The 13,153-nt window shown below is 47.3% G+C and overlaps 1 protein-coding gene across 11 annotated transcripts in view; it reads right to left on the reverse strand.

Moving 5' to 3' along the window:
- CRHR2 (corticotropin releasing hormone receptor 2) overlaps nucleotides 1-13,153 on the reverse strand; it is a 306,121-nt gene that overhangs the window by 156,717 nt on the left and 136,251 nt on the right. For 9 of the 11 annotated variants that reach the window (XM_053265000.1, XM_053264999.1, XM_053264998.1 and 6 more), the window contains one exon: nucleotides 6,521-6,606. The exons of the other annotated variants lie outside the window; for them this stretch is intronic. In XM_053265000.1, coding sequence (XP_053120975.1) covers nucleotides 6,521-6,606 — 86 coding nt within the window. The remainder of the gene's footprint in view (nucleotides 1-6,520; nucleotides 6,607-13,153) is intronic. 11 annotated transcript variants of the gene reach the window in all.

The following is a 13,153-nucleotide window of genomic DNA, read 5'->3' on the forward strand; positions in this document are numbered from 1 at the left end:
AGCAACATCTGGGGACTCATGGATGGGAACCCCAGGTATAAGGCTTGAAATGTGATGGATTCATTTATATCCTGCTTTCTTTCAATGGGTCTGAAAGTGGCAAACCTAGGATTCATAGCTGGTTTTTGGTCTTTCATCCAGTAGCGGCTCATCCTAACAAGCCGTGTGTGTGTGTGTGTGTGTGTGTGTGTGTGTGTGTGCCAAATGAGGTGCAGCTGCCTCTGGTTCATGGCAGCCCCAGTTCCTCCTCTCTCTCCCATCCCACCCTTCCCCGGTGTAAACGGGAGCTATGCTGACTGCAGGCTGGCCATTCATCAGGTCATGCTGTGCGAGCTGGTTAATGATTGGCCAATTCATGCAAATCTACCTGATGAATGGCCAGCCTGCTGTCAGCGCGGCTCCAGGGCAGGATGGAATGGGGGAGAGAAGAGCAGCCATGGACCAGAAGCAGCTGTAGATCCTTGGGTGCCCGCTCTGACCCATTAGGACGAGCTCCTGCTTTCCTCCAGGCACTGACTAAGTCCCAAGTTGGACGCTTTCCAGATCAGCCCCTACAACGTATCTGCGAAGTGTGCTTCCGCACTTCCTGTGTTGTGACACTGCAGTCCCTAAGCTATCAGCAGGGCACCGCTCGCATTCTAGATGCCTCGTTTCAGATTTTATCGCTGCGATTTAATACTATAGTGTTGTATGTCCGTTGCAAAAAAAGTAGCTGTATTTCCTGTTGTTGATTCTGGGGATCGTTTTCAATTCGACCCTGCCAAGCCGAAGCATTTCACCACAGTTCTAGCGGGTAATCTGGAGAGAGCCCTGCTCAGCTTCACCAAGGTGGCTGAATCAGCTGCCTTCAGGCCATTTCGTGGGCATTGGTTTTATTTGTTTGTTTGTTTGTTTATTTAGCACATTTGTATACCGCCCCAAATTTACGTCTCTGGCCAGTTTGCCACAAACTCAATAATGAAAAGAGCAGTAAGATATTAAAAGAGTTTTAAACAATTCCCATTGACATCTATTGAAAAGCTTAGGCGAACAGCTGTGTTTAGGCATCTTTATAAAAACTGTCAGAGATGGGGAAGCTCTTTCTTCAACAGGGAGCCCGTTCCAAAGGCTCGGGATGGCAACAGGGAAGGCCTCCTGCCCCTGAACAGCCACCAGACGAGCTGGTGGCAACTGCAGACAGGCCTCCCCTGATTAGGTAATGGAGATGGCATTCTTCTAAATTATGTTTTTGTTAGCTGTTCTGGAACAAATTATATATTTTAAATACAATTTAATAATAACAAACACAATTGAATAAAGTACTTCTTTGGATTCTAGCAATTGTTTTGCTGAGCTTATTTGCCTAAGCTTTTATCGGTCTCCTCTGGGTGCAGGACGTAAAGAAAAGCCAGAGTGGATTCTTCACCCATGATGGTAGCCTGGTTTCCTCCTGGCTTCATAATCTGCAGGGCAGACATGATTGCTATAATCAAACACTGCTTTAAGTGGGCTGCCTAAATTAAAAAAAAAATGTTTTGTGAAATGCTGCATATGTACTTATTCATTTATACTTTCATCTTTCCCCTTTTTAAAAAAATGGACACTTTAAAAAAAAAATAAAAAAGGGACAATGCAGCTTTTGGATTAGGTGTGGATGAAGGTGTCTTAATGATGTCACAGGTGCTGTCCAATCAGAGCTACTCATAGTCACTCTAAACTTGCAGCACCAGATTGTTCAGGGTTTGGCGATAAGGAGGACAAGCTATGTTTAGAGGATGCTTCTGAACCATCCCTGCTGCTCTATAAATGTTGTCTGTCTTTCCCCTCAGACTTCAAATTTTAATCAGGTAAATTTGAAGGAAACCCTCCGCCCTTCTTTTATTTTACTTGTGCAAATAGAACTGACGCAGGTAGTCAGCTGAGTTGATATGCACTGTCTGCAGAGATTAGCAATTGAACAATAACAAACAGCAATAAAAGGTCATTTGAAGCTGAGTAAATCTGAGTTTTAATCAAAACTAGAACTACCCCAAAAGATTTGGTCATAAACCCAGCCCTGCTCTTCCTGTTGGATATCTGAGCTATAAGGTATTTGGGGAATATTCCTTGACTTTAATATTTATTAAGCCCTTTGGTAAACCTACAAGGAGCCTGCCAAATGAAACCATTAATGCCTTACAAACACCAAGGGCTTCTGGGAGCATTTCTACTCTTGCCTGTTTCAGAAGTACCTGACTAAAGACTGCTCTCAGCACTCCCGTGACACTGGGGCTTCAAAATAAACTGAGCACAGCAAAAATCCCAAAGGTGGTGAAAGAGCAATTTAGATAGCAGTCTCCCATATGTGTTTTGGCATCGCTAAAAGCAGCAGAAAAGCCACTGGGGGCGGTGGGGATGGAAATTTATGCTAGGGAGCCAGCAGTAGCTGACAGGGAGGCCAGCAGCGGCCCCAGTTAGGCCAACCACCACCAGCCCCCCTAGCCACACCCCCTGCGCCAGACATCAGCATCTGATGTCAGATGCAGGGGGCGTGGTTTTGCTCGAAGGCGGGGCCACGCCTTGCATCTGATGCTGGACGCAGGGGGTGTGGCTGGGGCGCGAGGCGCGGCCCCTGAGCATGGCGGCCCAGGTTCTTTGAACCCATTAGTGCTATGGTGGCTCCATCCCTGGAGGCCAGGTTTGTGACAAAGGAAGCAGGTTTAGACGGTCCATTAAGCTTCTACCCTTCCATCTGTCTGACTGATCGGTGGGTGTGTCAACACACATAGATGACATGTGTCATCACACGTCAGAGGAGAGCTGGCCTTGTGGTAGCAAACATGAATTGCCTCCTTTGCTAAGCAGGGTCTATCCTGGTTTGCATTTGAATGGGGGACTATATGTGAGCACTGTAAGAGATTCCCCTTAGGGGAATGGGGCCACTCTGGGAAGAGCACCTGCCTGCTTGCATGCAGAAGGTTCCACGTTCCCTCCCTGGCAGCATCTCCAAGTCAGGGCTGAGAGAGATAGGGCTTCTGCAATGTTGGAGAAGCTGCTGCCAGTCTATGCAGACAATACTGAGCTAGATAGACATATAGTCTGACTCTGTATATGGCAGCTCCCTATGTTCCTATGTCTGCTATTATCCTACAGGTAAGGCGGCCAACTCTGATGACAGCTATTCCTGGAGATCCCCCGACCCACAATATTTTTCATAATACCAAGCCATGAAAATCTCCAGGATGGCTTTCAGCAGTCCCTTGGAGATTGATTTCAATCAGGAGGTTTTTAAAGGTGAATTCAGAACTGCACAATGATATGTGAGAGAAAACCTGTGCCTCTTTCTTCTCTGTGCACACACACACTTTGTTGCCTGGAGCCACTTTCCATGATATTTAGAAGAAGGCTACACAGCAGGCGGGTGTAGATGACCTGCTGAAAGTGGCTAGGCCAGGAAGTGAAACATAGGAAACATAGGAAACTGCCATATACTGAGTCAGACCATTGGTCTATCTAGCTCAGTATTGTCTTCACAGACTGGCAGCAGATTCTCCAAGGTTGCAGGCAGGAATCTCTCTCAGCCCTATCTTGGAGATGCTGCCAGGGAGGGAACTTGGAACCTTCTGCTCTTCCCAGAGCGGCTTCATCCCCTGAGGGGAATATCTTGCAATGCTCACACATCAAGTCTCCCATTCAGATGCAACCAGGGCAGACCCTGCTTAGCTATGAGGACAAGTCATGCTTGCTACCACAAGACCAGCTCTCCTCTCCACGGTGCCAGGGAGTGCACACACTCCATCCGGTGTGATATGTGAATCCACCCACCTCCGATTTGCAGATGGAGTGACGAACTTTGACTTTGTCAAAGCAACTTCAGCCCCTGGTTACAGAGCTGAGGCTGAAGTCAAGGGAAATGATGGTAACTCCCATCCACCAACCAGTTGGTTCCCATGTCACACTGGATGGGAGAGCTGGCTCCTTAGGAACCTCTGGTTCCTGGCTTCACAACTTCTGTTGTTAACATCTGAACCCACCCAATGTGGGTGGAAATCTCACAACAGAATTTGATAGCACTATTGCAGAAAAACATCACAGGTGGGGACACCTGCAGTGGAGTCTGCAGAAGGTCCCAGGTTCAATCCCTGGCAGGATCTCAAGGCAGGGCTGGGAAAGACTCCTTCCTGAAACCTGAACAGCCACTGCCAGTCAGTGCAGACAATCCTGAGCTAGATGGATAAGGGTCTGACTCAGTAGAAGGCAACTTTCTACATGTTCTGCCCTTGACCGGCCATCTCACCTTACCTCATGGTAAGGCCTTCTCTAACAGGAGCAGGGAGGGGTGTGCAGCAGATCTGAGGGATGGGGCTATAACTAAGTAGTAGAGCATCTGCTTGCATGCAGAAGGTTCTGTCAGTCAGTGTGGACAACATTGAGGCTGGATAAAGCCCAGGAGCATGTCTTCACCTGGTGTCCAAAACACAACAGCTGGCAGCAGCTGAACAACCAGGTTACCATCCCTGCTTTCCCTCTCTACAGGCAGCAGCACCAGAGCAAGGCCTCTGCTACTGAGTTTTCTTTCTTGAGTTTAGATAGTGCTTTTTCATCCCTGGCTCTCAGAGCAGTAAGCAAACCATAAAGTAAAATGAACACACTAAAAACATAATTACAGTCATAAATAAATGCATGCAGCAGAACAAAAAGGAACACACACACACAAACACTCACACACCACAGATCAGTATCAGCTGGGTTAATATGTGGGAAGGCAAATAAAATGATCCTTATGTTTGAGCAGTCTTTCAGACACCCTGGGTCCCAGTCTTTACAGGATTCTGTTGGCCAAAACAAGCACTTGGAGTCAAACTGGAAATGAAAGTTCTAACTTGGCTAACTAACTAACCTGCTAACTTGGTAAAGAGGCACCTTTTAACGTGGTGATTTTCTAAATTTAGCGGGGGAGAGTAAATGGCCCTATCCACCCCCAGCACAGTACCTCCAATGACTGTTGCTGGTGTCTATCTGATGTTTCTTTTTAGATTGTGAGCCCTTTGGGGACAGGGATCCATCTTATTTTTTTAAAAAAATATTTCTCTGTGTAAACTGCCCTGAACCAAATTTGGAAGGGTGGTATAGAAATCGAATGAATGAATGATGAAATGGAAGCCAATGAAGGTGCACATGGACCTCCATTGTTAACTACAGAATGACTTAAATATTTTAGATCCATGGAGAAGCTGCCCAAAGCTGGACTTTGGGGGCTGGTTTAGATGTCATGCAGAAGTTCAGTGAACGCTGGGCTCCATGTGATGTCTATGAGCCTTGGGAGCAGGCATTCTCCCCACCACCACCACCACTCCCATCCCTGCATGGGCACCCACTTCCAATCTAGGTTAAAATAAACCAAGATTTGTTGTGACATCTGAAGTGACCAATACTGGTTTATTCTAGCTTCCTTACTTCCAGTAAAGTGAGATCTGTACCCAGGGTTTGAAGTAAGCTTCAGATTCTGGGTTATTTGAAGTAAGTAGGCTAAAATAAACTAAAATCAGTTTAATTTGGCTGCCACAACTGATCCTGGTTTATTTTAACCTAGATGGGAAGTGGATGCTTACGAGGGAATGAGCACTCCACAGGCCCTGATACGGCTTTAACTGAGGATCTGTGGGGCCATAGCTCAATGGTGGAGCCCCTGCTTTGGTCCCAGCTTCAACCCCCAGCATCTCCAAGTAGGGCTGAGAGAGACACCTGCCTGAAAGTCTGAAGAAGCCGCTGCTAGTCAGTGTAGACCGTACTGAGCTAAGTGGACCAATAGTCTACCTTGCTATAAGACAGCTTCTTATGTTCCTGTATGATGTCTGAACTGAGCCGATGTCTCTTTCATGCAATTCTTTTAATAATAAATTCTTTGAACCAAGTGGGTTAATTAAGTCATCCGCCATTTTCTCTTCACAACAACCCTGCGAGGTGGGCTAGACTGAAAAAGTGTGACTGGACTAAGATCACCTTGTCAGCTGTGTGATGGAGTGGGGATCTGGACCTAGTCTCTCCAGTCCTCGTCGGACACTTGAATCACTTCAACAACGGACTGGCTGAGATCTTGCAATGAATCCTCCATATGACTTTTGATTTGGAATATCTGTCAGGAATATCTAATTTGGCTGCTCCAGTTTAGCAAAGTTTCTTCATCTTCTTCATTATGCAGTTTCACTTGCCCGTGAATAAGGCAGAAGATCTCCAGAGTGGAATTTGCATATAACCTTTCAGTGCACAGGTTAGTCTTGAAAAGGTTGGGAACAAGGAGCCTGAGACTTTGAGATGAGGGCAAGGAACCCAAGGATCTCTCCTCTAGATCAGGGATTCTCAACTTTGGGTCCCCAGATGTTATTGGACTTTCAGCTCCCATAATCCCCAGCCCCAGTGGCCTTTGCTTGGGAATTATGGGAGTTGAAGTCCACTAACATCTGGGGACCCAATGTTGAGAATCCCTGCTCTAGGTAGTCAAAAGCTGGCAACTCTGCACAGAAAAACACACAGAGAAAGAGAGCAAGGAAGACAGACAGACCTCATGGATGAGAATAGGCTCGCACTGCGAGTAGTTGACTTTGAAGGCCCAGGTCCCGTTCCCCATGCACTCTCGGTAAGCATTTCCTGGAGAGAACCAGAAACAAAATCGGTCATTAAAAGAGTGGAGAGAAACCCCGCAAAATGAAAAACAAATTAGTTATGGTGGAATGACACTTTTTTCACCGTTGAGAAAGACTGAATCCCCTGTAGGAAGGTCTGTAGTTCAGTGAAAGTGCATCCGCTTTGCACACAGAAGGTCCCAGGTAGGGCTGAGAAAGACACTTGTCTGAAACTACTGAGGGCTGCTGCCAGTCAGAGTAGACAGCCCTGAGCTAGAAGGACCAATGGTCTGACTCAGTGCAAGGCACCTTCCTCTGACTCCTGTGGGAGTGGCCTGTAGCACAATGGAAGAGCATCTGCTTTGCATGCAGAAAGTCCCGGGTTCAGTCCCCAGTATTTCCAGGTAGGACTGGAAGAGACACCTCTCAGAAACTCTGGGGAACTGCTGGCAGTCAGAGTAGACCATCATGAGTTAGTAGGACCAATCCTTCTACAAGAGCAGATTCGCTCTTCAAGACATTTTAATTTGAGGGATTAGATGGACCATTCGCATAGCCATCAGCACCTCCATCAACACCTTCAGAGAAAGCAGAAGCCCCAGAATTTTCCCCCCCAAAGCTGCTGGAATTAGAGGATTTTTTTTTACCCTAGACACAATTTGGGCTAAGCCAGAATTCATAGCTTCCATTGGGGAGAATCAGAGTCTAGTCTGTCTTGGTCCCTGATAGCAGAAGGAAGGTCAGATTAAATCTAGCGAATATGTGGACTGGCACACTCCAATCAGGATTGGATTGGGGGAGGAGGGGGAAAGCCTGCAGGTAAAAAGTAAAGTGTGCCGTGGAGTTGGTGTGGACTCTGTGAACCCTGTGGTTGTCTTTGGTAGATTACAGGAGGGGTTTACCATTGCCATCTCCTACACAGTATGAGATGATGCCTTTCAGTATCTTCCTATACCGCTGCTGCCCGATAGGTGTTTCCCATAGTCTGGGAAACATACCAGTGGGGATTCGAACTGGCAACCTCTGGCTTGCTAGTCAAGTCATTTCCCTGCTGCACCATTAGGTGGCTTAGGGCTGGGAAAGAGCCCTGTCCGAAGCCCTGGAGAGCCACTGCCAGTCCGACCAGGGGTGGTTGGCCTTTTTTTAGTTTTTAATTAATTTATTTACATTTCTATCTCAGTCCCCTGATAACTGAGCAAAGAGGCACCTTTTAAAAGTGGTGATACTCCTTATTTAGCACGGGGAGAGCAACTGGCCCTATCCATCCCCAGCACAACATCTCTCCATTGGCTGTTGCTGGTGTCTGTCTTGTGTTTCTTTTTTAGAATGTGAGCCCTTTGGGGACAGGGAGCCATCTTATTTATTTGTTTGTCTATGTAAACCACTTTGGAAACTTTTGTTGAAAAGTGGCATATAAATATCCACCGTATTTGTACCTTGCTCTTCCTCCAAGAAGCCCAGAGCCCATATTTCTCCTCGCAACAACCCTGTAAAGTAGATTATGTTGAGAGATAAGTGGCTGGCCCAGAGTCACCTAGTGAGTTTCATGGCTGAATGGGGATTTGAACTCAGGTCGCCCCAGTCCTAGTCCAGCACTCTAACCACTACACCACACTGGCCCTTCGGCTGTTTTTGGACTACAACTCCCATCATTCCGAGCCACTAAATAAATGTGCAGCTGGAAGTGATGGGAACTGTAATCCAGCAAGCGCTGGAGAGCCTCAGGTTTGCTGCCCCAGTTGAGATAATACTGAGCTAGGTGGAGCAAGGGGCTGGCGCAGGATAAGGCCGCTTCCAAGATTCACTTCACTAGAGAAGCCACCTAACGGTGCAGAGGGGAGATGACTTGATTATCAAGCCAGAGGTTGCCAGTTTGAATCCCTGCTGGTATGTTTCCCAGACTATGTTTCCCAGACTATGGGAAACACCTATATCAGACAGCAGCGATACAGGAAGATGCTGGAAGGAGGCAATGGTCAACCTCTCCAGTATTCTACCAAAGACAACCACAGGGCTCTGTGGTCACCATGAGTTGACACCGACTCGAGGGCACACTTTACCTTAGTGTTGGCAGAGCAAGTGAAAAGAAGAAGAAAACAACTCTGCTTTCAATCATCTCCCTGCCTTTTTGACCAAACAAGCCATACTGAACAATTGTGGTCATTTGCCTAATGAGGGTTAGGGAAAGAAAAACCACAGGCAAATTATTCTTTTCTTCCTCCTGCCGATATATTGAATTTCCCCCCTGACGGATTTCTCTGAAAGCCGAATAATAGGATCAAGAACATTTCAGCTTTCTCCGAAATGAATTGTCAATTTCTCCCGCTGACCTCCTTCTGCTGGGAACATCAGATCACCAACAGGAATAAGAAGTTAGGCTCAGATGCTGGGATAACTCTAGAGAAGAGAAACACCGCTGAAGTTCATGAACCGGCAAAGCTATGGAAAGGAAACTGCTTGTTGTGGAGGCCCAGCTTTCTGGAGCTAAGTATAGATGTAGAGGGAAACCACAGTTTCCTGCTCCTTGAACACGGCTTCTCCAAAGCCCATACGCTCACTTCTTCCCCCTTCCCTTTTCAACTCACCCTGGTTAACATCTTGGTTTATTTAAACTATGGTTAGGAACATAGGAAGCTGCCATATACTGAGTCAGGCCATTGGTCTATCTAGCTCAGTACTGTCTACACAGACTGGCAGCAGCTTCTCCAAGATTGCAGGCAGGAATCTCTCTCAGCCCAGTCTCGGAGATGCTGCCGGGGAGGGAACATGGAACCTTCTGCTCTTCCCAGAGTGGCTCCATCCCCTAAGGAGGATATCTCACAGTGTTCACACTTCTAGTCTCCCATTCAAATGCAACCAGGGCAGACCCTGCTTAGCTAAGGGGACAAGTCATGCTTGCTACCACAAGACCAGCTCTCCTCTCTATATTCTGCGGCTTGAGCAAAACAGGGAGCTGTGGTTTAACCCTAGCTTCGAAACAATAATTTCCAACCAGGGTTGGATGTTGGCAACTTGGCATCCCATCCTGGGTTGGAAGCCAGTTAAGCCATAGTTCCCAGCTTCACACAAGCAATGGAGCCATGGCTTAAATAAACCAGGGTGCTGACGTCACATCTCCATGACAGAACTGAGGAGTTAAGGGGAGGAGAAAGAGTGGAGAAAGTTTTGGGTGCTTTCCCATTGTGTCTGAACCGCCCCTGTAGTCTCATTGCTGGGAGAATTTCAGTTTATGAGAAGAGTAGTGGATTTCCACCCAGCTTGATCAGTAGCCTCAAAAGATAGTGGTGACCAGAGAAAAAGGATGACAAAAAGCTGCAAGAACATAAGACCAGCCCTGCTGGATCATGCCCGAGATCTATCTAGTCCAGCATCCTGTTTCTCACCAGATGCCTCTGGGAAGCCCGCAGGCAAGAGGTGTGGCCATGCCCTCTCTCCTGCTGTTACTCCCCTGCAACTGGTATTTAGAGGCATCTTGCCTCTGAGGCTGGAGGTGGTCTATAGCCCTCCGACTAGTGGCCACTGATAGACCTGTCCTCCATGAATGTATCTAAACCCTTCTTAAAGCCATTCAGGCTGTTGGCTGTCACTACAACTTGTGGCAGAGAATTCCATAGGTTAATTATGCATTGTGTGGGGAAAGTACTTCCTTTTGTCGGTCCTAAATTTCTTGGCAATCAGTTTCGTGGGATGACCCCTGGTTCTAGTGTTATGGAAGAGGGAAAAAATGTCTCACAGAGAATATTGGCAGATGCTGCTTATCTCAGCCTCCCACGGCAAGCTGCACTGGGTGAAATCTTCCCTTCTGTTCAAGAGGGGCCCTGTTCTCTCCTCTACATGTCAGGCTGCCAGGTCACAACCCTGATGTTATGGCACTATCTTTAAATCGGCTACTTAAATGGGAGATGAGACAGCCAGTTCCCATGCCTCACCTCCAGGTCCATTTGTCCTGCAGGAAAAATGGGAAGGACATGCTACAGCTCTTTTGCCTTCCGTTTAAGCAGTAGGCTTAAAGGAGAATCTCTAGGTCGAGGCCTGGCAACCTGAATTACATGGTTGCCCTATCTCCATGGATTTCAGGCTGTGTTCTGGAGAAGGCTGGGGGTCCTCAGATCCAATTGTGGTAAGAGCAGACATGCTTCTTTAAAAAACCAAGTCTCACCCCTTGCCCATCCATGTCAGTCTTCTCTTGTAATATGAAGCTGCTGAGGAGCATTGCGAATATTTTAGGGCAGGGGTTTTCAACCCTGGGTCCCTCCCACCATCCCCAGCCAAAGTGGGCACCTAAGGTTGGGTCATTTGTTTTAGGGCACTCCCTCACATTATATGGTGTCATGGTGAGTTCCAACAGGCACAGTTATGCTCCAGTCTGAGTGCACAACTTGAGACGCATCCCAGAATCCTTTGCAAAGCACAAGATTTCTGCAGCTGATTAGCAGATATCGAAAGTGTCTGGGAAATGTTTGAAAAATGACTGCTCCATCCAAAGACCATCACATCAAGAAAGAACACTCATTCATTCATTTATTTGGAAACCAAGCCTATCCATTCCCTCCTAGTCCTCAGAATAGGGATGCTTCTTTTTCTGTGGCTACTGGGCTAGGAAAGAGGCAGGAGGCAGCTCCAGGTTGCAGCTTGGTAACCCTCTTTTGATTTCATGATGCCTTGCTCCCACTTGGATTTGTCTTCATGACAATCTCACACAGCCAATGGGAGCTGGCTACATAATGATGTCATGAAGCCAAATCAGAATGAGAGCAATGCTTCCTTGCTTCCATTGGCTGAAGCTGAAGGAGAAAATATCTTCATCATTGCCAGGAGCCTAAAGAGGCAGTGAAGGAAGTGCCAATTAGGTGCGTGGGGATGATTTTGGGAAACGTTTTGCTTTAGAGCAAGGGGTTTCCAACCTTAGGTCTCCAGATGTTGTTGGACTACAACTCCCATCATCCCCAGCCACAATGATGGGAGCTGTAGTAGTCCAACAACTTTTGGGAACCTCTGTTTTAGAGCATTCAGTTTTCAGCATTCTAGTTTTCCCCAAGGTGCCCCAAAACTGCATGGAGGAAAACATTATCTCAAAAATGGTTATTGGAAATCTGTACTCTTGGCAAGAAGACACAAAGCAATATCATTTTGTTTGCTGTTAAAAAGGAATACTGGTCTTGTAAGCTCCACCCAGGGCAGAAAACAATCAGTAGATAAATCAGATATTACTTCTGTTCTATCTTACCTTGTCAAAGTCTCGGTCACTGCCAAGACTGATCACAAGGGACCAGCCGAACGGCGGCCTGGGTCTGGCCCCGCTTGGCGGCCCCCTCATGACATACGCGCACGGGGGTGTGGCTCGGGCTCCGGAGGAGCTCAGAGCAAACTCCCTTCTCCCTCCTGGGCTGCCGAGAGCCCAGGCGAACTCTCTGTCTGTTATTTCAGGCAGTGCCGGCTGCCCGACAGGACGTTTCCCCCTTTCTCTCCCTCTCTCTCTGGAGGAAGAGAAAGGGGGGGGGGAATCCTATTGGGCAGTTGGCGCTGCCTGAAATAACCGACAAAGAGTTCGCCTGGGCTCTCGGCAGCCCAGACATGGGAGGGGCGAGTTCGCTCTAGGCTCCTCTGGAGCCTGAGCCACGGGGTTTCAGTGGCCCTTTTCATTGGCGGCCCGGGTTCTTTGAACCTATTGGCACAGTAGTGGCTACACCCCTGCAAGAGACATATCACACTATCAGAGGTGGACCTAGGTAATTTTGGAGCCTGGCCTGTGGAGGGCCCTCCTCCCCTGCAAATTAAGCATCATCATACTTCACTGGGCGACCACACCACCCAGGATAGACTAAAGAGGATTTGGGGGGCCCCAGGGGCTGTGGAGGCCCTGGACTTCAGCCCCGAAGTCCAGGGGTAAGAGCGCCTCAGCACACGATCTTTGCAATGAAAACCTTCTAGTTCTCAACATATCATAGCAGCTGTGAAGAGACAAGGCACTCCCTTGCAGCCCCCATCTTCCATTTCAGTATCTATTCAACACCTCTAAAATCAAACGGTCCTTGGAAAAGTTAAACACTGCAGTTCAAGAAAATTGCCATGGTTGAGGCAAAATCCACTCGACACCATGCCCAGCACTGTGAAAAGAGCAGGCATTTCCAGGTGCTTTGGGATGTAATGAGCGTTGGGAGTGTTTAGAATTCTCTCTCACACACACTTCTATGTATGCTCCCCCTGTTTATCACTCCAGAGATGGCAAGCATTTTCTAATCACCAGCTCTGCTCTCAAGATATTGCAAGGTGGATTATCGTAGATAAAGCAGTTTTTCTGAAATTTCATTTCTTCAGCTGAATGCAGTCAAATATCATTCCCTTAAAATTGCTTGCTCGGATATTAGATTTGTTTGCCTACAGTTGTAGGAGATAGTTGTGACAGAAATTCATACTTCATCGTATTCTGGCATTAGAAATAGATGGGGAACTCTCAACATAGAACGCATGGGGACCAAAGGCACCTATCTATACACACACATACATGCATGCAATTATGATAATTACAAGGTTTAAAAAAATTGAATCAAGTCAATTGCAGCAATTATTTA

This window comes from Hemicordylus capensis, chromosome 6 (assembly GCF_027244095.1).
Source record: "Hemicordylus capensis ecotype Gifberg chromosome 6, rHemCap1.1.pri, whole genome shotgun sequence".
Taxonomy (NCBI): Eukaryota; Metazoa; Chordata; class Lepidosauria; order Squamata; family Cordylidae; genus Hemicordylus; species Hemicordylus capensis.